Consider the following 26,235-nt stretch of genomic DNA (forward strand, 5'->3'; position numbering starts at 1 on the left):
CACTGACCTCGGCTGCCCAGGCAGGCGCTGCCAGTCCGAATACCCCACGGGCGGAACAAGGCCAGCTCTTTTTGAGAAAGAACATCGGCACAGAGGAGGTCGGTCCCTGTGTGTAGCCCTGAGCAGAAAATTGAACAGTTGTCTCTTTGCAACTTTTCTCCCCCAGGCTGAGAGCCTGGAAGACAGGAGACAGAGAGATGATAGACAGATAGACAATATAGATATCAGAGGATTTAGATAGAGATGGATTGTTAACTTTTTTTTTTTTTTGGTCAGTTGTGGGGCCTGAACTCTGGGCCTGGGCGCTGTCCCTCAGCTCTTCAGCTCAAGGCGAGCGCTCTACCACTTGAGCCACAGTGCCACTTCCGGCTTTTTTCTTTTTGCTTATGTGGTGCTGAGGAATCGAACCCAGGGCCTCGAGCATGCAAGGCAACCGCTCTACCACTGAGCCACCTTCCCAGCCCAACTTCTTTTTTTAAAGTACTCAACATGGTGCCTTGATCAGAGAGTGCGGTGCTGTTCCGAGTTGAATTTGAAAACTTTCCCTCAAAACTCACGCGTGGGAGGGCTGGTCTACAAGGGGAAGTGAGATCCAGGGATCCTCAGAGGGCGCTAGTCCATAGATGGCTTCACCCTTGGAGGACATTGTTTGGAGGGGGGTGGAAGCGGGGAGGAGGGGAAACATTTCACCCTTGCTCTCCCTCCCCCCCCCCCCCCCCGTTCCTGACTGCCAGCAGGTGAGCAGCGTTCTTCGTTATGATGCTGTGTGTCACCGGCCACAGAGCCAAGCCCACTCTGGTCTGAAACCTCGGAAACCCTGAACCCCAATTTCTCCCGCGAGTTGATTCTCTCAGGCCGTTTTTTATTTCTCCCGGTGACGAATGTGCAGGCCGCAGGAACTCGGTCGGTAAGCACCCTCGGGAGAGGCAGCACGGGGGCTCTGCCCCTGGGAAAACGGGAGGGCCACCTCCCGTGTTTGACTTTACCTCTGTCACCGCTCAGCTGTGTGACTCCGGGCTAGTGTCTTCACCCCTGCCGTCCTCAGTTTCCCCAGAGTCAGAAGGGTGCTGACGATTTGGAGGGTCACTGTGGGCAGGAAGTGAGGCCCCGAATGATGAAGCCTGCAGCCCAGGACCTAGCATTTAAACATGTATCTAGTCGGTGTCCGACAGACCTGAGCAGCCGCACTCAGCTTCTACTTCCACATCTGTCGCTGTGGGTCACGAAGGGCGTCAACCAGAGCCACCTGGGGGGGGGGGGTGACCGCTGTGCCACATTGGCTGGGATAGCCCCAATCCACTGTCATCTGTTTCTTTCAGTGGTGACACCTGGAAGCAGCCAGTAAGTGTCTGCTGTTGTCCAAGGCGAACAGATCTCAGCGCTCTGTGGTTTATGGGCCCCGTGACCTCTCCTGTTCCCTGGAGGTTTAAAACAAAAGGCAGAGAGAGAGAGAGAGAGAGAGAGAGAGAGAGAGAGAGAGAGAGAGGCCAGAATTGGTTTCAGTGTCCACCCTGCTGTTTCTAAGTGCCACAAATACTCTCTGGGCAGAAAGCAGGTCACCCTTCCAAAGCCCCAGCCGGGGAGGACGGAGGCATGATGGGACAGGAGAGCCTTCACTTTAGCTGACTCAGGGCCGTCCTTTTTCCTGACTAACACATTTCCTGAACTGATTACTCTCTTTAAAGAAAAAAGAAGTCACCGGTAGCTGCAGAATGAAAGGGACCTAGATCCATTTTTGTCAGAAAAGAAAATGCTTGCTTAGGGAACTGAGGAGAAAGGAAAAAAAAAATCAGGCCTCACTTTACCTCTTCAAACCCAGTGGAATTTCACTGAATTCATATATATATGGTTGTAGGGCTTGAACTCAGGGCCTGGGTGCTGTCCCTGACTACTTTGAGCCACAACTCCACTTCTGGTTTTCTGACGGTTCATTGGAGATAAGAATCTCATGGATTTTTCCTTCCCCGGGCTGGCTTTGAACCATGATCTTCAGACTTCAGCCTCTGGAGTAGCTAGGATGACAGGCGTGAGCCACGGGTGCCTGGCTTCATTCATAATTTTTAATCAAGCAGTAAGTTGTTTGACATTTAGTTTTGAACCGCACAAGGAATTCCACAGAGATGGAAAATTAAAAACAGCGCGCCATGGCCTGTCGTACATCTCCAGGCTTCTGCAGCCCTGGGAGGTGGGGCTCCCATATGGACACTGGAGGAACAGGGTTCGCTGCACACGGAGGAGCCTTGGCCATGGGCAGCTAAGCTGTGTGACTCCAGGCAAGGACCCGTCCTTCTCTGAGCCTGGACACAGGCGTTTTCTGCCCTCTCACTGAGCAGGTGCAAGAATGGTCAGGGATGTCCAATGCCCCGTGCATGAGTTCAGCGTTGTCTTGGTGCTGGTCTGCCAGCCGAGTGGCTGCTAGCTGGGGGTCTCTGAATGAGAGAAATGAGATCCAAGCAAGCTGTCACACATAAACCAGAAAACACACCCCAAGAATTCTCTTGAACCCAACAAGATCCTTAAGAAGGAAAGCCAAGCCAGCCTCAAAGATGTGCATAGTGCTTTACTACAAAATGCAGGCTTCTTCTGGAAAGCAAGGAGGGGACCCCGTGTTCTCATCCAGGGCTGGCGGCAGGAGAGCCACGAGAGCTCCCTGTCCAAGGTTCCAGGCTCCAGACAATGGATAGGGCTCCAGTTTGTCACCCCTCCCTCCCCCGCCCCCTCTAGTCAATACCCCAGCAATCCCTCACACTTTCATCCAGAAAACAGCCTAAAATCACCCCCTGAGCTCTCTAAGAACGTGGAGGAATGAAGTGGTGCTGTGGCTCATGTGGTAGAGCGCTAGCTTTGAGCAAAAGAAGCTCAGGGACAGCACCCGGGCTTTGAGTTCAAGTCCCACGACCAGGATCAGTATCAAAACAATGAAGAGAAAGAAAGCAAAGCAAAGAAAAAGAAAGCAAAAGGTATGCAGAGGAACACCTTGGCTGAAGAGTCTGCCCCCCATCTAGACACCCTCCTCCATCCGCTGCAGTAAAACAGAAAACTTCACACACTGGCCTGCCTTTCTCCATGTCAGTACCTGCGCGAGGCTGGAGGGTGATTCTCCTCTCTTTATGCAATACGCAACGCTGCCTTGGTTTTAAGCAGGCAAAAGATGGGTTTGATCTGCCTCTTATGATCAGAGCTGGCCGGGCTTTCAAAGACACGCTTTGGAGAAAAAGCTCCCTCTTTGATCATGGATGCCGGCCCTGGAGGATGCCGGGAGTGTCAGCATCAGCCTGCCTTTGCCCAGGTGGGGGAAACAGGTGGGAGAGAACGGCGGGCATCCTGCAGGCTCGAGGGCAGAGGTGGGGTGGGCTGGGGAAGAGAAGGGAGTCACGGGGCATTGGCCCTGCCGGTGGTTGGGATGGGATTCGTGCACCAGGGAACAATGATATGTGGAAGCAATGGTGTGTGCAGCCATGAAAGGCCCCGGGGTTGCACAGCCAAATGAGCAGAATGGTTCCAGGCCTGGGGGCACCAGAGCCAAACTGGCAAGGGATAAGTACCAGCTGATCTACTGACCCAGTGAAGAGCCACTGACTGAGCCCTGGTCCTTCCCAAACGGAAACAGCCTGAAGCTGCTGTCACTCTGCAAGAACAAAGGCACAGGAGGGCTCTGGAGAGCCCTGCGTGCAGACAGGCCCTGGCCGAGCACCGAGAAGCCCCGGCAAAGAGCAGAAAGAAACCACAGGACCAGGTCCAGGGAGCCAGGCCTCATGATCCACTGCTGCCTGAGTATGCTGGGTGTTCCTTAGTCTAACAATGCCGGGATCTCTCCGGGCCTACCCAAAGCACAACAGGTGAGCTTTCGGGCTGCCTTTTCTCAGACAGGTAAGTTTCTCGCCCTATCTGTTCCGAGAGTTGCCAAGTGTTTTTTTTTTTTTTTAACCCTTTCAGAGGAGAGTGCAATTTTAGGTAGCTAGCCCCCAGACCTTGGGCGGAAAGCTTTACTGGCTTGCTTTGTGGTTTCAACTACTGAGTTTGGCTCTTTTTATCTGTATTTAACAAAAGAGTATCATTTCTCATTGAGTGTCCCCCGGGGGCTCCCGCCTGTCATCCTAGCTACTCAGGAGGCTGAGATCTGAGGATCAAGGTTCAAAGCCAGCCCCAGACAGGAAAGTCCACACGAGACTCTTATCTCCAAGGAACCACCAGAAAACCAGAAGTGGCGCTGTGTGTGGCTCAAGGTAGTAGAGCGAGGCTAGCCTTGAGTGAAAAAGCTCAGGGAAGCACCCTGGCCCTGAGTTCAAGCCCCATAATGGACGAAAAATAAATAAATAAAGGAGGGGCCGGGGGAGCAGAACGGGCTCTGGGAGTCTGCTAGGAGGTGACTATGGAGGAGGCTGCTTTCAGCAGTCTTTCCTTACAACTAACCTGCCTCGCCATCGCCCCTCACTAATCCATCAGCCAACCCTGGGGCACCTGGGCCCCAGGGGATATTTCTCAGTCCCACATCAGGCAGCCCGAGGCCAGTGCCCTGGCTGCTGGTGGTGGCAGGTTGGATACGTGTCTGTGGAATTGAAGTTCACACAGTCTGAGCTGTGCGCTCTCTGCGCCCACCGCAAAAGCACGGAGCTGGGGGGGGGGCATGTGTGAGGGAGGCTCTGCGCCATCCGCTCGGCTTCTATCCAGGTCCTGGGTGAGAACAAGCCACTTGACCCCAGGTGCCTTTAGAACAAGGCTCAGTTCAAATTTGACCCCAGAGCTTTGTTGCTGACACGTCCCAACCCCGGGCCAGCAGAGTCCAGCAGGAGCCTGAGCTGGGACCGGGGACCGGGGATGGCCCACACGAACCATGATGGAATCACAGCATTGACTGGGGAGGGATCTGGGGGGAGCTGTTTAAAATGCAGGGAGGAGGAAGGCTTTCCTGGCCCCAGAGGGCTTGCTGGGGGGGGGGCATGGTCCCCTCCCTAGCTGCCTTTCATCTTTAGCTTTCCCATTTCTTCATCCCTGTACTGTTGTGTGTGTGCGCGCGCATGTGTTTTATTTCCTTCCAGATAATTATTTACACAGAAGGAGAATGATTAGCAGCTCGGGGAAGCCGGCTTTGTTGCGGGCTCCCTGGCCCTGTCTACCTCTAGTGTTTGAAGTGGCTGTCTTAGAAAGGAGCATCAAAGCCCGCTGAGGTTTTCCACCGAGAGGGATTTTCTTTGTCTGGCAGAAAAGCAGAGGAAGAAAATTCCAGCTTGTTTGTCTCTGCTCCTGCGGGCACTGCTCTGGAGGGGAACTGCACTCCTGTGAACGCCGGGGCACTGGTCTGGTTTCATGAGTGGGGGAAGAGGGGAAGGTCCCATCTCGGAGGGTCAATCTCTTCTGCTAGACCCTCTGGTTCTTTGGTATCCTGCTCTATGGAAGGCCCTGTACTGCCATCTTAGAAGACGTGAGCGCTGAAAAAAACAGAAAAATCCCAGATCCCAGTGCATCTGCGGCCGGCAGGTTCCAAGCTTGGAGCTAGGCAGGCATGAGGCTGTTGGGGAGAGCTGAGGCGGGGGGGGGGGGGGCTGCTCTGTCACATGGTGAGGGGGGCCCCTGTGTGACCGGAACGAACCCTTACTGCATAGACAAGACACAACGTCTCGTGGTGTTTCTAAACAACTCGGGCTTCCGAATTTCCATATGACCTTTTTAAAATTGGCAAACAGCAGGCCAATGGAAACAACAACCATGCAAAGAAAGCCGGGTTCAGCCGTGGCCTCCGGCTGGTGACATCTGATCTGTTGTAAGCTCACCTTCTTGTGGATCAGGGAAACTGAGGCTCAGCGAGGAGAGGAAGCTGAACTAAACCACAGGAAAGGGGCGGGGCCAGGACTGCAATCTAAGACCTCACTGGGGGCCTGGGGCCTGGGAGAGGGGGGGGGGTGACCTCGACACTTCCCCACCGCCATTATGCTTGACCTACGGAAGGTTCCGGAACAGCTGCCAACTAAACAACCGGTGACAACACTTGTATTGATGGCCTTTTCTGTCTTCCTGTTAGGTTAGGTGTTGTATATCCCGCGGGGAATCCTCCGGACTCTTTCATTTGCAGACGACAGAAATCCAACTCAAAATAGTTGACACAAAGCGAGCCCCTGCTGCCCTGTAAAAAGGCACATGGGCTTTAGGTGCAGCTGTATCCAGGTGGCAATATCACCTGTCAGTTCTTCTTAGGATCTGTCACTTCTGACTCACTAAAGCCAGCGCAGGGACTCCATTCCAGAGATGCAAGATGGCTAAACAGGCCACGGAAAGCTTCACAGATTTGCTTCTCTTTCTAGCTAAAACCCACAGTAGGGCTGGACACGGATTCTGCAGCAGGCCAGCCTGTGCAAAAAGTTAGAAGACTCCCTTCTCAACCAAGAAAGGCTGGACATGGTGGTACACACCTACAACCCCAGCTGTTCAGAAATTGTGACTATGTGAATCCCAATCTAAGCAAACCATAGGCATAAATGTGAGACCCGATGTCCAACATAACCAAAGCAAAAGCAAAACAAAACAAAACTGGAGCTGTGGCTCAAGAGGTAGAGCCACCTGCCAGGTAAGCTCAAGGCCCCATGTTCAAACCCTAGTTCACCAAAAGAAAACTAAACATAGGAGACAAAAGAGCCTATTTGTTCCAAGAGTTCAGCAAAAGTCTCAGAGCTGGCTGTCATTGGGTCCACCAAAGTCAATCTTGAGGCCTAAACCAATCCCTGTGGTTGGGAGGCGGTACCACATGGGAGTTCCGTGGTTTGAGACTAGGCATGGTGGGTGATAGGGGGAGTCAGGCACTGTAGAGGAGGAAGAGCCGAGGCTGGGGTGTGAGCCATGGTGCGGCCCGAGAGAGGCCGCCAGGCCCCCTCCTGCAGGACGAACGCGGGCTCCTGCTTTCCGTGGCCTTCACATGGTGGCGGCCTCCACTCTGAGGAAGCTGGGTGGGTTTTCCCAGGCAGTGGTTCTCAAGGAGAAGGCATGTTGGTCTTCAGGAGGACACTTGTCTGCACTTGTGGGTGTTAATCATGTCCAGTGGTTATGCCATCAGCTAATTAGACCCCAGGCCCCAGATCCAGGAGTCCCAAATTAGGCCCACCAGCTCCATCCCTGTCCCCGGGAGAGTTCTAGGGAGGCTGATGCCACTTTATAACCAGGGACAGAATGGGAGCAAGGTGGTCTCCTGAGATATGGCTGCTTTCTTTAAGATGGTAAGAAGAGAACAGAGGACATTTCTTCTTCATGGCTGGGCCTGGAATTGAGCCCCCCGTTAGAAAGGACAGCAGGAAGAGGAAGAAGTACAGATATGCTACAGCCAAGTGGGGTAAGACTTGGGAATAGGAATCTGGGGGTGGTTGGGAAAAATGGGAAAGAGAGGTGGTCACAGACAGACTAACCAAGCTGGGCACGGTGGCTCACGCCTGTAATCCCAGCTACTGAGGAGGCCAGAGATCTGCAGGATGGAGGCTTCGCTACCAACCTGGGCAGAAAAGCCCTCAAGGTTCCATATTCAATTAACCAGCAAACCCACTGGGCTAGAGAGGCATGGTTCAAGTGGGAGAGCACCAGCTATGAGCAAAAGCCAAGTGAGTTCAAATCCTGAGTTCACATCCCAGGACAGCAAAATGAATGAATGAATGAATAAATGAATAAATAAATACCACTGGGCACCGATGGCTCACACCTGTCATCCAAGCTACTCAGGAGACAGAGATCTGAGGATCATGGTTCGAAGCCAGCCTGGGCAGGAAAGTCTGTGAGACCCTTTTCTCCAATTATCTACCAAAAAAGCTGGAAATGGAGGTATGGCTTAAGGGGTAGAGTGCTAGCCTTAAGCCAAAAAGCTCAGGGACAGTGCCCAGGCCTAGCGTTCAAGCACACACACACACACACACAAAACTGATGACCAACCAACACTATAACCAGACATTTGCAAACAAAACCATACCCCAGTGGCTCCAAGTGGCTCCCATGTGGTCTCCGGTTGAGGCCCCCTGGCTATGGACTGGGGTACCATGTGTGACCCCCTCTATTGTTGGCCCCTCTGCAAAGTGGAACTCACCTCTGCCATCTGCTCAGACGAGGTGTGGGGGAGAAGCACAAATCATTGGGTGAGACTCCTTTTGGGTGGTGAGGAGCGTGGCATGGGGCGGGCGGGGCAGGGGAAGGGGGCGGGCCTGTGTTCCCTTCACGCACCACACCGGGGGCTTCTCACTTCCGCCTCTTGTTTACACCTGCGTTCTTGGCACCTCTGCCATTCCACCTGAGTAACTTCCAAATTGAAAGCACCGCTCAGCTGGAAGGCCTCGGAATGTCGTGTTTATTAATCTGAATATCATTCAAGTCGACATATGTTGTTTTCTGGCTTCACCCAGTACATCATCCCAGCCTGGAATCTGCGGTGCTGGGAGGCAGGGACGTGGGATGCAGGGGGAAGGCCAGGCCACCTGGCCCCTAAAGACCTCACTGGATGGCTTCCACAGGCTGCTCCGGCTCCCGGGGTATGGACGGACGGACGGATGGATGGATGAATGACTGAATGAACGAATGAAAGACAGAAGGAAGATGCATTGTGATCTTGCTCTGCTCCTCCTCTGCTCCAGCTCATTTCCTTCCAGATTTTTCTCTTCTGGGGTCCTGGGATGGGTGGAACAGCGCCCCCTGGACTTGCAGTGAGAGATTGCAGTCTGAGGGTTCAGATCAGCCAGGGTGGATTGTGGCCCAACACTACACACACACACACACACACACACACACACACACACACACACACACACACACACACACACACAGACCCAAGCACCTCATGTTTCCAAGGCTCTGAGAAGTCCTGCAGGGAAGAGATGCCTTTAAACACGCACCAGTGAGCCAATATTTAGTAAAACATATGACCTTAATCTTCTGGTTTCTCAGGATCAGCTTGGTATGGCAGTGGTCAAGACCACAAAAGCTGGGCCCAGCAGGGCACATAGAAGCTCCTGGATGAGCTGGCGCACACACATGTGTGTGTATGTGTGTGTGAACATGCATGTGCATACATGCACCTGTGTATGCGTGGGTGGACGTTTTCACGTGCACACATGGAAGAGTGTCTTGCAGGTGTGTGTGTGTGGGGGTGCACATAGCGTGTGTATGACTCGCCCTCTTCTCTCTCCTGTTGGTGCCAGCTCTGCGGGACTCAGACAGAAGCTGGGCACGTCCGCCCAGGACCATGCTACAATGGCGTGGTATGACAGGAAGCAGCCGGCCAGATGTGGCCTGCAGACCCTAGCTCTTGAGCCCAGCCTGGGAGAGGCTATGAAGGAGCTAGGGACTGGAGAGGTGTACACCTGGGTAGCTTCAATCCATCCCACGCTCCTAACAAAGCATCGGAAACATCTCCACGCATTCGGTTCAGACTTGCAGGATCCCCGCACCGTCACAGTAAGCTCCCACCCCATCACCCCAAGCTCTGTGAGCTCACCCGAGGGTCACAATCTCAGCTCACTGGGGATCCACTTCCTCCCAGAGGCCAGGGGAGGGCGGGAGCTACAGGGGGTTGATTGTGCAGAACACAGCTCCAGCTGGAGGCCCATCACTCCTGGGTTTAAAGAGGCTAATTCTGTGCAGAATGGGGAGAGAGCAATTCCAGGAAGTGTGCTCCTGGGGGTGGGAGGATGGAGGATGGAGGCGGTGCGCTGGGGGATTCGTGGAACTGGTCCAAAGGACTGCTGATGTTCCCAAGGAGATGCTGTTCCCGCCCCCTCCCCCCTCAGGGCCAATCCTGTGTGTGCTCCTCCTGCCTGTCAAAGGGTTGGTTTGCAACCTTGGCACAAGGAAGAAATCAAAATGCCTCCCCTGACAGAGAAGTCTAATTGTTCAGAGGTCCTGCCTCGGCCGCACTCGGTGGCTCCCGGCCTTTGCACATGCCTCTCTTTCCAGCCGGGGAGGGCGGTGCTTCATTCCATCTCCATCTCCCTCACTTTCTCCCATTTTTTTTTTTTTTTCTGGTCTGTGGCTTCCATTGCTAAAGCCACCAAGACCTATGATCTTGACAGCCTCGGCTCTCAGGGAAGGCCTGGTGTGACCCAGGGTGGGGGGAGGGTGGGGGATTGTGTGTGTGTGGGGAAGCCAGGAGAGGAGTTGTCTTATCTAGAGGTGCTGACACATTATCATGATCATTTATTATTAGTATTATTATTATTAGCAACGTTGGGGTAGAAACCAGGGCCTCACACACGCAGGGCCAGTGCTCTAACCCTGAGCTACCCTCCAGCTCCAAGCAGCTAATGTATAAGAGCTGCTCCCCTCATGCCGGCCATGCCTTTCATTCCAGCCAAGGGCAGGAGTTCACAGGAGGCCACAGGAGGCTTCTGCCTAGTAGGCACCTAGGCCTTGAGTTCAAATCCTAGTACTCCCTCCCCCCCCCAAAAAAAATTAAATAAGTAACTAAAATGGGTGCTGCTGCTCAGGAGCTGGGGCAGTGGCCCGGTAGGCTCCTAACCCACAGTGTCTGTCTTGATTAGGAAGAGCAACCTTAGAGATCAAACCAAACAGGCTTAAGCAGGAGCCTCCAAATCTAGCTAAGGAAGCAGAGAAGATGTTATCAGACATTGCCCAAGGGCGGACAATGTCTGAGGAGACTCAGCTAGCGGTGCTGGAAGGTAGATTAACCCCTGGGGGGGGGGGGGAGGGAGGGCAAGCCTGGAACTCCAGGTGGTTCAGCCTAGGGTCCCAGTCTCTCCAAAGTCCCTCAGCCCTGCCCCACCCAGCACCTGGAGGCATTGTATTGCTGTCATCATTGTGTGGTTCTGGTGAGAGAGGCCATTTATCTTCCCCTCCCATTGGGGGGGGGCACTTGCTTAGTTTACAGAGGCATGGTTATTTGGGGGGGGGGCAGGCGTTGGAAACATACTTTCTAGATGCTCAGAGCAATTTTGTTTCCCGGCTGTGTCCTGTAGAACAGACTGACCCCACGGAAGGAGGGCATGGTAGGTACCACAGCACCTTCTGATATGGAATCGGCCAGAGGAAGGGGGCAGGGAAGAGGGTGCTGGGGAGGGGGGGAAGGGGCAGGGGGACGGGGAGGGAGGGAGGGATGCCTTCCGCCCTGCCTGCAAAAGCCTTTCTGACGCTGGATGTCTGCACACCTCCAAATGCCAGCGGAGCGTCTCTCTGGGGCTTGGCGCGGGGATGGAAGGCGAAGCGATCCTGAGATTTCCTGTTATTATCCGGTGACTGTGTACCATCCATGTCCCCTGTTGGGCCAATTACCGACTTCAAACGTTGTTAGGAAAAGGCAAGCCCATTCACCCTGTCAGTGAGCTCCAGGGCCAGTGGGTTCCTGTTTGTGCTGCTTGAAAGAGCTGTTTCTCCTTCATTGTGTGCTGGGCCGGGCCTCTCTCGGGGCTGGCTCTCTCCCTTCCCCACTCTGGGGCAGCTGCCAAGGCAGAAGGAGCCCAAGTTTCTGGCTGCCAGAACAGGGGGGAACTGACCCCAGAGATCCTGCAGCTCCCACTGAGGAGACATCAGGGAACATTCTAGAACTCAAAACTCCACTAAGGGGAAATACCATTTACTAATCTGGCCCATCGATCTTTTTAAAGTCCTACCATAGTTTATCACAAACAACACCTGGATCGACATTTTATTATTTTATTTTAAAAATTGTCAGTCCTGACCAATATACAAGGACACGTGCACCTCCATGTTTATTGCAGCACTGTTCACAATAGCTAGGATATGGAAACAACCCAGATGCCCCACCACAGATGAATGGATCCAAAAATTGTGGTATCTATACACAATGGAATATTATGCAGCCATTAGAAAGGACAAAATAATGGCATTTGCAGGGAAATGGATGGAGCTAGAAGGAATCATGTTGAGCGAGGTAAGCCAAGTGCAAAGAGACAAATGGCACATGGTCTCCCTGATAAGTGGATGCTAAATCCAAAATGTTAGGTGATATGACAAAACTAACAGGACTTAAGAAACAAAGAACTCCCACTCATCTGGTCAAACCACTACTAAATATCCCCATGCTGCTGATCACATGTATGGAGTATATGTGTACACCGTTATATGTTATAGACTGTGATAGACAATTTGCTCCAGGAAAGTTAGAATGAATTTGTGACTTTAAATGAGCATCATTATTCCACAATACTGTGAAATTCCAGAAATTATGTAATCACTTAATCACAATCAAAAAAAAAATAAAGAACCTCGGGGAAGGTAGGGAGGGAAAGGTTGGTAGGGGGAAAACAATGGAGGGGGTAACAATGCTCAATAGGAAGTGTACTCATTACCTTACTCATGTAACTGTAACCCTCTGTATAGTATCTTTACAATAAAAAAAAAAAAGACACACACACACAAATTGTCAGTCCTGGATCTTGAACTCAGGGCCTGGGCGCTGTCCCTGAGCTCTTTTGCCCAAGGCTAGTTAGTGCTCTACCACTTGGAGCCACAGCGCCACTTTTGGCTTTTTCTAAGTAGTTTATTGGAGATAAGAGTCTCATGGGGACTTTTCTGCTTGGACTGGCTTCGAATTGCAACCCTCAGATCTCAGCCTCCTGAGTAGCTAGTGCCCAGCTTGGGCAGGCATTTTATAGTCATCCAAGTCTGCTGTGACTCAGAGAATTGACCAATGCTTCCCCTTCCTCCTCCTCCTCCTCCTCCTCTGTCTTCTCTTCCTCCTTCTGTGCTGGGACTTGAGTTCAGGGCCTTGTGATTACTAGGCAAATGATCTACTGCTTGATTCTACTCCTAACCCTTTTGCTTTCTTCGCTTGTTTTTCAGATAGGGTCTCATGCCTTTTTTTTCCCCCAGCCCAGCCTTGGACTGTGATCCTCTTACCTGTGGCTCTTACATAGCTGGGATTATAGGCACACACCGCCATGCCCAGCCTAGAGAGTCTTCTACATCTAACGCCCTTGCTGCGGTAGAGGACACGGCTCTTTATTCTCCCCTAGACTGGCTCTTCCGACCTTGTTTTCCTTGTGCCTTCTCTTTGTTTTTAGGGACATCATTTTTCCTCAAGAAGAGGCGCCGGCATTCAGAGGGAAACTTAGGGCTACCTTGCACCTTCACTGGGTCAAGTCATCTCCCGTTCCCACTGTCTCAGCTCCTGCCTCATAGTGACAGAAAGGGAGAGCTACGAAATGCTCCCCTTAGCCTCCCGCCTCCAAGATGGCTCTCCCCTCCACTTCAGAGAGATGACATTTTCATCCTCCTGAGAGAAAGCTTCTCCTTTCCTCTGACTTAATACCACCGCTGTCTCCGCAACAACCCTGCTCTCCCGGGATGAGCGTCCAGACGCTCTTCCTCGATGACCCCTTGCCTAGACACAGGCGCCCCCTCTCCAGATGCTGGTAGTCAGGGCTGGGAAGCCATTGTTCAAACCAGCCAACCAGGGCACACCAAGCAAGAGGAACCCTTCCTTCCGGGAGCCAAGGAGGGCGGGACTTCCTCACAGTGGCTTCTTTGACCCAGGGCAGGGCGCAGGAGCACAGAGCCTGTCCCCATCCTAAAAAGATGTGTGTTAGAGCCTGGGGGAGACTTTCTAGAACATTCTTTCCCTTGGCATTTGATTGAGAACCACAGAGGACAGAGGCCTGGAGGTGGAGGGGGGGGGGGGGTGGAAGGTGATGAAGGGCGGTATGAAGCTCTAGGGAGCCACCGGGTGAATACCATGTCACCGGAGATGAGACCCATGTCCCCAGGCAGGCTGCGCCCTGGCCCGGTCGACATGGTGGCTGCAACTCTTGTTTTCTCTCTGAACTCCATGGAGGAACAGAATTAATCTCTGTTCCAATCCTTGGCTCCCAGCCTTGATTTCCTGACCCCCTGGGATGGGGCAGGTAGGGGTATGGGGAGTCCCCTACCCCCTGTAGACATCACCCCAGAATCCAGGGAGGGTCCCTGGACGCTGCCCCCACGTCAGAAGTGTGAACCACCAGGCTGGGCTGCACCCACTCACTCTGAGTGTGCACAGATCCTCTGATCTGGTCCCCGCTGGCAGCGTTGCCTGCGGGCTGGGTGCGGGCTGGAGATTTTTGGGTGCCTATGGGGGGAATCTGGAAGTGCTAGTGTGGGCCTGGAGTCAGTTCTGTAAGGACGGGGGCATTCCCAGACTGGGGGGAATGGAATCCGCCCTCCATGGGATCCGAAATGAAATAGGATATACCGTGCTCGACCTCGTGCGGTGAAGATTGTGTTGGTGATTAAAATCTCCTTGTTGGTGTTGGACCTGTGGGGGGGTTGGGGGGGGAGGGTGGTGATTGCACTTTCACAGAGACAGATTCAAGTCTCACCCCCTCTGTGTCCCCGCTGCAGAAGGAGGGATTCTCCAGATACGGCCATGTCCACAGAGCATGCGTCTGGAGGAGAGGTTTGTCTTTCTGTCTTGCAAACCAAGCAAGTCCTGGACTATTCCTTCTTCCTGATAATGACCGTTTCCAGGCCCTCCTCCTTCCTCCTCCTCCTCTTCTTCTTCTTCTTCTTCTTCTTCTCCTTCTCCTCCTCCTCCTCCTCCTCCTCCTCCTCCTCCTCCTCCTCCTCCTCCTCCTCCTCCTTCTTCTTCATCATTCCCACCTCCCCCAAACTATACCTGCCTTCGAACTTGAACTTAATAGCTAGCAGGTTAGCTTCCACAGGGTGTGAAGTTCCCTCCCCAGCCCACACCCAGCACCTCCCACTTGCAAACACCTTGGTGTGCTTGTCCACCTGCCCCACCCATCCCCTGCAGGGCAAGTGACTGTCACTGAAATCCTAAAAACAAATCTCCCCAGTCGCAGACCTGGGGCAGAGCCCAATGTCTTGGTGGTCTGCAGGGGGGTGGGCATCCCTGCTGCCCCATCACCCCTGGGCCGTGGCTGTACAAGACACCCCCACCCCACCCCACCCTGCTGTGCTGTGGACTTACGCTGGGAGATGGTGAGTCCTTGGGGGAAGGGGGTATCTGGCTTATGTGTCATTCTGGAGATCTTGGTTTGGGGGTGATGGTGTACCACAGGCTGTGGGGGAGCTGGGGGGGGCGGTCGGTCACCAAGACCCTGCTGGGTGTGGTGAGTCAACAGGCCAGGATGGGATTTGTTTTCATTCTCATAGATACAATATCTAAACCAGCACCTAAGCAGTCAGGTTTTCGCACGCTGTGCCCATGGTTGCGCTGTGTGCACTAGGTCTTGCTGCTATGCTGGGAGGAGGCAGAATGCAGCATGGATGTGGACCCCAGGGCGCAGGCCCAGGCCGGTGCAGGCCCCATGGGCTCCTGCCGGCCCTCAGAGGTAAGCGTCAGCTACTTCCCAGCGGATCCCCTATTCACCGCCCCCCTCCCCCTTCCCTCCCCCTCCCCCACCCTGCCCAACCCATTCCCTGTGGCCAGCCCAGCAAGTCACCAGGGCAATAGCTTACTGTCAAATTACTAAGTCCTCTAAAAATCGACAGGCAGACACCGTGATGGTGGTTTCACTTGTACTTGGAATGAGAGGGGGAGACGTGGGAGAATTCTGAACACAGAGATGATACGATCTGACGGTTGGAAAGATTTCTATGAGCATCTATTAGTTGAGCAAGGTTAGTTTCATTGTGACATTGCCACTCGTACAGACAATGTATTCAGGCCGGGCTCAGCCCTTCTCCTTCCCCCCACTCCCCTGCTTAAAACACTTCCAACAGGTTTAGTTGCTGTGTGTGTGTGTGTGTGCGCGCGCGCGCGCGCCTTGGCACACACAAGCTCCACTTCAGCTTTCTTGTGTGATTAATTGGAGATAAGAGTATCGCAGACCTTTCTGCCAGGTCTGGCTTGTTCAGGCTACAGCCTCAGATCTCAGCTTCCAGAGTAGCTAGGATGACAGGCGTGAGCCACCTGACCGGGGTTGCTCTTTCTTCATACATGCAAATAAACTATCTTAAGCGCATTTACCAGCCCCATTGACCCTTGCTGCCCCCGTGTCCCAATTCTTTTGTGGCCACTATTTCTGGCACTGTCTTTGCTCAGTGAGCTGGAGGCCAGCCCCTCTCCCCTGACTCCCTGGGTCACAGGTGTGCTGATAGATGAGACAAATAATTAACTGGCATCTTGAGGTTTCTGACAGCTGTTTCACGGGGGACCCCCTCCTTTTCTGCCCCCGAAGGCTGCTGGAGTTCCCCAATTGTGCTGATCACTACAAATTGGTGCTTAATGAAGTCACAAGCATACACATTAGTAAGTGGCACTGTATTGCCTGGTAGAGTCAAGCTCAAAGACCATAATGAATATTATTTGGCACTAAGACATGAATTACGGGGGCTGGGAAGGTGGCTCAGTGGTAGAGCGCTTGCCTTGCAGGCATGAGGCCTGGGTTCGAGCACCAGAAATGCAGAAAAAGCCAGAAGTGGTGCTGTGGCTCAAGTGGTAGAGCGCTAGCCTTGAGCTGAAGAGCTGAGGGACAGCGCCCAGGCCCAGAGTTCAGGCCCCAACGACTGACCAAAAAAGAAAAAAGAATTATGGATTCATCTCTTAACTACAACAAGGGCAGCAAAAAAAATAAAATAAAATAAAAAAGGATCTCAAAAACATGGTGCTTCACTCAAAAGCACAATTGGTACAATCTGGTTTATGTGAAGATCTGGAAAGAGTAAAAAGAAAAATTACCCTGTGATCCTCTAATTAGTGTGGTGTGCTAGCCGGTGGGGAAAGGCTGGGGGGTAGATTTCATTAGGAAAGGACATGGAAGAACTTTCCGGCATGAGTAACAAGTATCTATTCAGCCTGGTGCCAGTAATTCACGCCTGTCATCCTGGCTACTCTGGAGGCTGAGATCTGAGGATCGCAGTTCAAAGCTAGCCCGGGCAGGAAAGTCCTTGAGACTCTTACTCTTATGAACCACCAGAAAACCGGACGTAGTGCTATAGCTCAAGTGGTAGAGCACTCACCTTGAGCTGAAGAGCTGAGGGACAGCACCCAGACCCAGAGTTCAAGCCCCACAACCGACAAAAAAAAATCAAAAAACAAAAAACAAAGATCTCTCTCGACATGCATTTGTCAGATCTGAACATCATTTTAGATTGGAAGAGTCCAGCCTTTGTGAGGAGGACCCAGATAAGAGTAGAAACAGAAGTGGGAATTATGTTACCATTACTGCTTGCTTTTGGGGGGGGCAGGGGCTGGGGGCTGGGGGGAGGCAGGTCCTGGGGTTGAACTCAGGGTGTGGGCACTGTCCCTGAACCTCTTTGTGCTCAAGGTTAGCTCTCTACCACTTGAGCCACAATACCACTTCTGGCTTTTTCTGAGTAGTTTATTGGAGATTAGAGTCTCATAGACTTTCCTGCCTGGTCAGACTTTGAACCATAATCCTCAGATCTCAGCCCCCCGGAGTCTAGGATTACAGGTGTGAGCCACTGGCGCCCGACCATTCCACTGCTTATGGAATCCAAACCCTAATTTTACCTTGGACCTGTCAGCCTGTGGGCACTGGGAGGGCGGGAACTTCCTCTGGGTCCCATGTGGCTGTGTGGCACCTGGCACAGTGCCAGGCCCTTGGTGACCATTGGCTGAGGGCATTCACCAGCGACTCACTGACCTGGTGAGCAGGGAGAGTGAGTGGGGGAAGGGAAGGAATCCCTGGCTTTACAAAGGTGGGGAGGGGATGCCCGGGTATTTATAGCCCTGGGGCAGCTCTTTCTGGAGTGTGGACCGATGGCGGGGGCGGGGGGGGGGGGGGCGACCTTCCACTCTGTGCTGTGGCGCTGCGGTGCGCTCCATCCAGCGCGTTTATGGGGCAGCCTGGGGGCTGCTTAAGATGTAATTTAGCATCTCTGGAAAGTCCTTCACCTGCAGAAAAGAAGCCATAAATACTCCCGCTCGGCTGGATGAGAAGGCTTTCCGGGTTCCTGGACAGCGGTCCTCGAGAACAGACTTTTACCTGGGCTGGGCTGGGGGCAGGGGCAGCGTGAGAGCCTCCGGGTCCGGGAGAGGGTGAGCACCGGGGAAGGAGTCTCCTGTGATTGCACCCCCTCCCTGCCCCGCCCCGCCCCAGGGCTCAGCCCCTCCCTCTGGGGGGCTGCTGTCTTCATAGAAGAGTAAGGAGGGGCACTGGGGGGGTGCAAGTCTCACCTGGGCCAGGTGAGTTCCACCTGGGTCTCCCTGGAGCCCAGGGCTGCCTGAGGGGTGGGGTCTGAGCTCAGATGGGCACTGACTACCGTCTCAGGTGCAAATGTCCTGAGTTCTAGATCCCTGGAAAAAGAGGAGAAAGGAAGGAGGAGGAGGAAGAGGAGGAGGAGGAGGAGGAGGAGGAGAAAGCGGAGGAGGAGGAGGAGGAGGAGGAGGAGGAGGAGGAGGAGGAGGAGGGACCTGTGCCTTATTCTGTCTGTAACTTCGGGGGGGGGGGGGAAGGCTGCACATGACTTCCCTCTAAGGGGCACTGGGAGGTGCTGGCGGCCACTGTTGCTGAGAGGCCAAGAACATGATTTTGTAGAGGTAATGATCCCCCATGTGGCCATACCCGGTCACAGGGTGATTGATGAGATGCGGGGGGGCGGTCTGGTGTCCCACAAGTGACATTTGGGTATCGCCGAGCACAGTCCCTGGCTGGCTACAGACAAGCTAGGAACGGGGGCTGGGCTGGTTCCCAAAGGGTGATGGGGTCCTGGTCCTCCTTGTCGCCAAGGCTACCGCCGGGCATCTGTCCACCTCCTCAGAAGCCAGCTGGACGTGGACAGGTCAGTAAGCAGCCAGGCAGAGAGACAGGCAGAGCCCCGGCCTCAGCAGCCCGTGACGGAGGACCAGCCGGGATGGGAGCCCGGCCGGGCCAGGCCCAGTCACCACCCCGGGGTCCCAGGGTTGGAAGGAGCGCCCTCCACTCCTGCCTGTCCTGAGTGGCTGTAATCACAGCCTCCCTCCTGCTCCTCTCTCTTATACTCTTAGGGACTGAGAAAGAATCTGGAGTGCCAGCCTGGTGTGGTGCAGCCCACCAGGGGGTCTGGGGAGGGCCTCAGGGCTGGACTGAGGGCCTGTACAGGTGGCAGGATGACCCACAGCGGGTGGACATACCGGACATACCTTGGTATGTCCAACATCTCCTCTCGTTTCCACCAATAAAGCAGTAGCCCCAGCCAGGCAGGGCCTGTGTTTGGAGGAGCCTGTTTATATCAGGGGTTCACGTACCTTAGGGGTGCATGGGCTTCTCATCCACTGTTTTGTCATCACAGGTTTTGTTTTTCTTTCAGCAGTGCTGGAGTTTGAACTCAGGGCTTTGCTCTAATCATGGCTGGTGCTCTACTACTTGAGCCACGCACCTCCACTTCCGGCATTTTGCTGGTTAATTGGAGAAAAGGGTCTATTGGATTTGTCTGCCAGGGCTGGCTTTGTTTGAACCGAGATCCTCTGCTCTCAGCTAGGATGAGAGGTGTGAGCTACGGGCACCGGGCTACTAATTCACTTTTAATGATTCTCCATTCCCCGGATTTCAGCTTACTGCCGAACAAGGAGGGAAAGAGTACTGGATTGTGTGGGTTTAACCTTTCCAAAGGCATCATCTGTATATCACTGAAGAATAGCAGCAGCCTTCTCCTTTCGCAAAAATATATTTCATAAAGTAAAGGTGCACTAAACGTTTAACAGGGAACTCCGAAGGTGATTTCATCTTTGTTTTTCATTGCCACGCTCCTGGCTCTCCGGCAACATATTTACTTTCCCGCCGTGCATCTCTGACCCTGGTGAGGGCATTTTCTGTAGGTAGGGGAGCAGGGGGCCCTGGACACCCCCAGCAGATCCTCAGCCGGGGGGGGGGCTAGGCTGGCACATGGGGGACACTCCACAAAGATGGAGTTGAATCCTCTTGCGCAGGGGCAGTGTGGAACTCCTGGGAACTAGCAGCTTCCAGGGCTGAGAATATCCAGGAAGCTCTAGGATCAGGAAGCCGATGGATATCTGTTCTGGGCGTCCTTGATGGCTTTTGTCTGGAGACCAAGCTGGGAGCTAGGGTTTGAACCCAGGGCCTTGGATGCTAGGCAAGCGCTCTGCCACTTGAGCCATGCACTGTGTCCCTCTAGATGTGTGTGTGTGTGTGTGTGTGTGTGTGTGTGTGTGTGTGTGTGTGTTTCCCCCTGATATAGTTTTGGACTCTTGATCCTCCTTGTCTCAGCTTCTCAAATAGCTGGGATTACAGGCATGCGGCACCGCACCTGACTCTCTGGTGATCTTCACTTGATTGCTCTCTATGGATGATACTTTAAAACCACCACTCACACTTGCACAGCATGTGAATGGGCTGAACAGAGACTCCCTGAAGTGCCCGGGGTTCGTGCCACAGCCCCCACCCCCGGCATCACAGATTGTGACTGTATTCGCACAAGGGATCTCGAGATAAACAATCCCATGACATCGTAAGGCTGGATGGACCTCGGTCTGGGTGAGTTCTGCGGTTCCAATCATTCCTGTGGTCTCGCATCGCGGCCAACACATGATGCTCTGTCTCTCCTCTGCGCTATTACATCCTAACAACTATCACTGCTGGAAAGGGGAAACTGAGGCCCAGCCAGGGAAGTGACTTGTCCCCAGGCACCAAGAGGTGGGAGACACTGGGAGGGCCCGGCTGGTCCCCAAGCCGTGTCTTCTCCCACGCTGACCTCGGAGCCACGTATCTGTGGGTTTGTGGGTGCCCTCCCCCCACCATGTGTCCCAGCTTCAGCTAGTGAGTGTGGGTGACCTCGGGGAGGGGCAGAGAGCCGGTGGAGTGGGGCAAGGGCTCCTGCTTGCCCATGGTCTGGCCCTGTCCCTCCCTTTGGACCCCATGCCCCACCCCAGCAGTCCACTCGAGAGTGCGGGCAGCGGGTCACAGATAGACGCCGCGCAGGTGCACAGAAGCCAACTTTATTTTGGACGGACAGACCATGCACGCGGGGAGCCGCCCGCCACGGCAGGGCAGGCCTCCTCCAGGCCCCGTCTCGCCTCTTGAGGGTGACTGGGGTGCCTGGCTCCAGACGGAGGATGCCAGGGAGCCTGGCTGGTCTCAATCTTCTCTCCAAGGCTTGTGGAGTCTGGCCATCATCCATGGCGGCCACGGTCCCAGGAGGCTGGAAGGAGATGCAGGGTGGAGCTGGAGAAGGACGATGCCGTGGGCTGGGCTTGTTTGGTTTACTAAGACGGGGTCTCACTGTGCAGCCCTTAATGGGCTGGTAGTAGCCCATGTGGGAGCGCGCGTGCGCTACTACGCTCACTCAGCTTCAGCATGGTAAGCTGGAGATGGGCGGGACGGGAGGGCCCGGGGCAGGTGGCTGCATGTCAGTGAGCTGCCCAGGGAATGGAGGCCCGGGTCCTGAGGGCTGCACTTGCATGTATCTGCTCCCTCCTGCCCTTACCATATGTTTTAGAAGCCTGGTTGCTGGTTTGGTGGCACACTATTAGAAACCAGAGGAGGTGGGGCAGAGTGGGGGGGATGGGTCTTCTCATCCTTGGGGTCATATCTGCCTTGGAAAGCACTGAGCGTTTCCTCTTTCCCTCTTTTCTGCTGGGTAGCCCAGAGGTAAATAGATTTGTAATGCAGTGCTGCTGAGATCAACGCGCTCCCTCTCTCTCTCCCCCCTCCCTCCCTCTCATTGGTTGTGGGGCTTGTGATCTAGGCTCTCTCTGTCCCTGAGCTCTTTTGCTCAAGGCTAGCGCTCTACCACTTGAGCCACAGCGCCACTTCTGCTTTTTGGTGGTTCACTGGAGGTAAGAGTCGCATGGACTTGGCTGCGCTGGCTGGAGATCCTGAGATCTCAGCCTCCTGAGTAGCTAGGATGACAAGTGAGAGCCAGTGCTGCGGGCAAACCTTTTCTTTTTTGAAATGTGACTGCCTCGGGTGTTTGCGACAGGAACAGGAAACTGACTGAGACAGGACCCAGGTTTCCAAGGGTGAAGTAGCCCGGGGTGGATGGGTTTCCACTGCTTGCTAGGCCCCAAGTGACAGGGGTCGGGCATTTTTATTAAACCCACGATGGTGCTTGTCCAGCTGGGGGGCTGCAGGCCTGCTGGCCCAGGCCTCATAGCTGCTTACAGTTCGGGACAGCGTCGGGGTGGGAGGGGGGGGACAGGTGTTGTGACTCATGCCTATAATCCCAGCTACTCGGGAAGGTGCGAGTGGGCAGCTCACAGTCCCCAGGCTAGGCAAACATGTGTGGCTTGAGCTGAAAAATCCGTAAAGTAGCAGGGACACAGTAGGCTGGTGTTCTGTGATTGCTGAGAGCCTCGCTCAGGGGCGGGCAGAGGACCGGAGCTTTACAGAAAACCAGAGGCAGAGACAAGATGTTCCCTGAGGCCTCGCGCTAAGCACCATTCCCCTCCCAGGCACCGTGGCCTTTACTTGGCCTTTGAAATGGCTTCTCTGCGTCCCAGAGAGCGTAATAATGCAAATGAGTATCAGAGCTCTACTCTGTAATTGAGAGCAGAGAAAAGGCCGTGTTAAGCCAAATTAATTTGGTCTGATACACTCCGAACTTGTCCCCCCGTGGAAGGGCTAGGACTTGGGCGGGCTGAAGGTGCAGGCGTGTGCCGTGGGGGCGGTGGGGCTCGTGGGGGTCAGGGCTGAGCCACAGGGCCACCTGAGCCTGGAGTGCCAAGGTCCAGGGGCAGAAGCTGGCGGCCTTCGTGGTCCGTTCTCACTGCCGGTCAAGGTGAAGATGGCTGTTACCGATCGTGTGTCAGTATTGGGGTTTGAACTCAGGGTATCCCAATCATACTCTATCATTTGAGCTATACCTCCAGCTTGGCTTTTTTTTTTTTTTTTCAAACTGGCTAATTGGAGATAATAGTCTCATCCGTGTTTCTATCCAGGCTGGGCCTGAACCACAGTCCTCAGGATCACAGCCTTCCTGAGTGGCTGGAATTACAGACATGAGCCATGGCCCCCGGCTTGGGCTCTACTGGGTCTCACTGATGGCCCGACGTGGCCCTCTGAGGGATTGGCACACCATGCTGGCTCTCTCCATCACACATGTGGTAGAATATCACACAGCCCCCGGGACCCCAGCCGGGAAGGGGTTAAAAAAGTGAGACTCCAGCCCAGGCACCGGTGGCTCAGGCCTGTCATCCTAGCTACTCAAGAGGCTGAGATCTGAGGATCCTGGTTCGAAGCCAGCCCGGGCAGGAATGTCCCTGAGACATTCGTCTCCAATGAACCACCAGAAAACCGGTCGTGTGCTAGCCTTGAGCACAAAGAGGCTCAAGGACAGTGCCCAGGTCCTGAGTTCAAGCCCCAGGACAGGAAAAAAAAAAACCAAGTGAGACTCAGCTGGGGAAAGCTGTACCAGCCACGCTCTGTAGCCACCTCCTGGAAGCCCCTCTTGCTTTATGATGCTTCTTTCTGCACTGCAAAACAACAACCTATCCTTTCAATCCAAACCTCTCAAAGACGGGATGAAAGGCATCTATCTGCCTGATGGGGATGGTGAGCTGGGGCGGGGGGGGAGCACTCTTGGATCTTGGGGCTGTTACCTGCTCCGAAGCCTACTTCTGGAGGTATTTCTTCATGATGCTCTCTACATCCTCATTTCTCCCCGTGGTGCCCGGCTCTGGGCGATACGGTGATGCGCGTTCTCCGCCATCGCCCTCAGGCCGCGGGAGGGACAGCCGACCCTTGGCACTGGGGTTACTTTTGAGGGACACGATGGAACTGGAGGAGTCGGAGGAGTCGGAGAGGTGCGCGGGGTCCCCCTGGGACCCGGGGCTCTTTTGCACGACGGTCTTGATCCCAGAGACAAAGGAGGGGTCGGCCTCTTCCGTCTCAAAGGGGACACTGGGGTGCTGCTTGTCTTTGGCTGCTCCGGCCAAGGACGGAGGGGTGGCGGGCTTCCGGATGGCCGGCAGGAAGTCATCGAAGCCCCCCGGGGCCTGGGGTCCATAAGGGAGGCCCGGGAGCTTCCAGCTGAAGGGGTCGCCGCCACTGAGGGGTTCCTCCATCAGGTGGGCGAACTGGCGGTTCTGGAAGACCAGGGGTTCGGTCCCCAGTTCCAAGCTGCCCGCGTCTTCCACCGAGGCCTCCAGACACCGCCTCCGCGGACGTAGGGAGGGCGACCGCAGAGGGTCCCGGGGTGCACCGGCGGGGCTCAGCTTTCTCCCCAAGCTCGTCCCGGACTCCAACAGGGACTCGCAGGAGCTGAACCGGGTCTTCGTCCTCTCCGGCAGCAGCTCGGTGCCCGCGGTGCCCCCGGAAGGGATGCACTTGAGACTGGCACATCGCAGCAGCCCGGAGGCCCCGGCGGCTTCCGGGGGAGACGGGGAGGCCCCCATCCCCAGGGAGAGGGCCCCCTCGTCGCTGCTGGCCCTGCCCCTCCGCAGCGTGGAGGCCCCGGTGGTCTGGTAAATGGGCAGCGCGGACCAGTCCTCGAGGTGCAGCGGGGACCCCTGGCCCCCTCTCTGGACCCTTTTCCTGCGGAGGCCTTCCACGAACTCCGAGAGAGCCGCCGAGGGGCTGGGCAGCTTGTCCCTGGGCAGCGGGGACCGAGGCGGGCTCGGGGAACCCAGCGAGGGGGACATGGATCCTGGTCTCTCCGAGGCCTTCCTCTGGTCCCCCAGATGGCAGGGGGAACGGGGAGACACGCTGTCACCTCGCGAGGCCCGGGGCTCACTCTCCCAGGCTCTGCCCAGCGCCGCCGTGGCTGGGGTGGATCCCATGTCATCCCGGGTCTCCTCTTTCGTCCTGTGGCGGAAGAACAATGCAGCCTTTAGAAACGGTGCCATCCACACAAGCTCTGCACCCAGCCAGGAGCTGAGATTTGAGGCTCTGGGGATGCCCTACGATGCCCCAGAGAACCGGGTGTGATTACACAAGCAAATGGGAGCTCGGTGAGCGGCTCCTTGTGGCTGTGCATATGCAATGCCTTTCTTAATTATGTCCTCCAGAGTTGGCCAGGAGCTGAGGACTCCCGCCTGTCATCCTAGCTACTCAAGAGGTACAGGAAACATCCATGAGACTCTTAGCTCCAATGAACCAGCAAAAAAAAAAAGCTGGAGCTGTGGCTCAAGTGGTAGAGTGCTAGCCTGGAGCAAAAAAAAAAAAAAAAAGCAAAAACAAAACACCTAAAGGATGATGCCCAAGCCCCAAGTTCAAGCTCAAGGACCAGCACAACCTCCCTCCAGCCAACAAAAATACAAACAAACAACCCAAATCCATACATGAGAGCACAGAAGGTTTCTATTCTAGGACCCTGCCAGCTCTGTGTACTTTAGAGAGAGTTTGGAGCAGCTAAAGCCAGAAGCACGTTGCCTGGGAAAAAGCAGGAGCCTCTCAGAGAGGTAAAATTAGACACTAAAATAAAGGACGTCATTTAAAGGAGACAGGATGCCGTCCATCAGTCATTCCTTTAACAAACCAGAGCTCTGCGTGCTCCATCTAAGAGAGCCAACCCTGCTCCGTCCGCCAGCAAGATCCCAATTTATATATTCAAACAAATGAACGAATGAACAAATGCAGGAATGCCAGATTTGGACAATGCAGATGGAGCTGTGGCCCAGGACTGCGGAGCGGAGGAGAGCCAGAGATCCGGAGGCAGACAGGTTTCCAGTGATCAGCCCAGGGGCACCAGAGCCAGGACCAGAGCCAGGGCGATCAAGGAGCCGGCTTTCATCACGAGGCTGAGGGTGGCCGGGGTTGCAGGCTTTGAGGGAAGCGGTTTGTTCTCCTGGCTGGAGTTCAGTGCCAACCTCCACCCCTGCACTTGGAGCCGTGGGTTTTGGAATCTGGGGGTGGGGGGAGGGGGAAGCCAGGGCAGAGGGGCCTGCAGCAGATGGGGGATGCAGCCGGGCTGTGTCCTGAAGGTGCATCTGCCCACATCCAGCTCGCCCCAGTGCCTGCCTCTCCCCTCCCTCAGCCATCACTCTCCTCCCAGCCACTGGGCTGCAGAGGCACCAATGAAGGCCATGTCTATCCTGTCAAGCTCTGAAGGGAGGCTGGCTGAGCAAGGTATCTTGGGTCCTCATATTCATCCCTCTGCCGCCACCTGGGAGACCAAGGGGCCACCTGCTGCCCAGTCTCCCAGTGTCTATGGGCTCATCCGGGTCCCACAGCCACTGCTGACAGCAGGTGTCAGGATAGGAGGGGGAGAAGAGGGAGAGGAGGAGGAAGAAGGAAGAGTGGAAGGGGAGGAGGAAGAGAAAGAGGAGGGGAGGGAACGGAGCTCTCTCAATGTGGATAAATGGGTGAACCTCTGGTCCACGGGTGTGAAATAAACATTGACTCACAAATCTGCACACTCCTGTGGAAATACTGGAGGGTTATTAGGTAAAGCAGGATAGAA

The 26,235-nt window shown here is 54.7% G+C and overlaps 1 protein-coding gene across 1 annotated transcript in view; it reads right to left on the reverse strand.

Moving 5' to 3' along the window:
* Positions 1-21,015: 21,015 nt before the first annotated feature.
* Positions 21,016-26,235, reverse strand: part of Myo18b (myosin XVIIIB) — a 121,937-nt gene continuing 116,717 nt past the window's right edge. The window contains exons 42-43 of the mRNA XM_042668491.1: positions 23,435-24,638; positions 21,016-21,059 (exon numbers count right to left, since the gene is read on the reverse strand). Coding sequence (XP_042524425.1) covers positions 23,447-24,638 — 1,192 coding nt within the window. The 3' untranslated portion in view covers positions 21,016-21,059; positions 23,435-23,446. The remainder of the gene's footprint in view (positions 21,060-23,434; positions 24,639-26,235) is intronic.

This window comes from Dipodomys spectabilis, unplaced genomic scaffold (genome assembly GCF_019054845.1).
Source record: "Dipodomys spectabilis isolate Male_0828 unplaced genomic scaffold, ASM1905484v1 ptg000439l, whole genome shotgun sequence".
In the NCBI taxonomy this organism is placed as follows: domain Eukaryota; kingdom Metazoa; phylum Chordata; class Mammalia; order Rodentia; family Heteromyidae; genus Dipodomys; species Dipodomys spectabilis.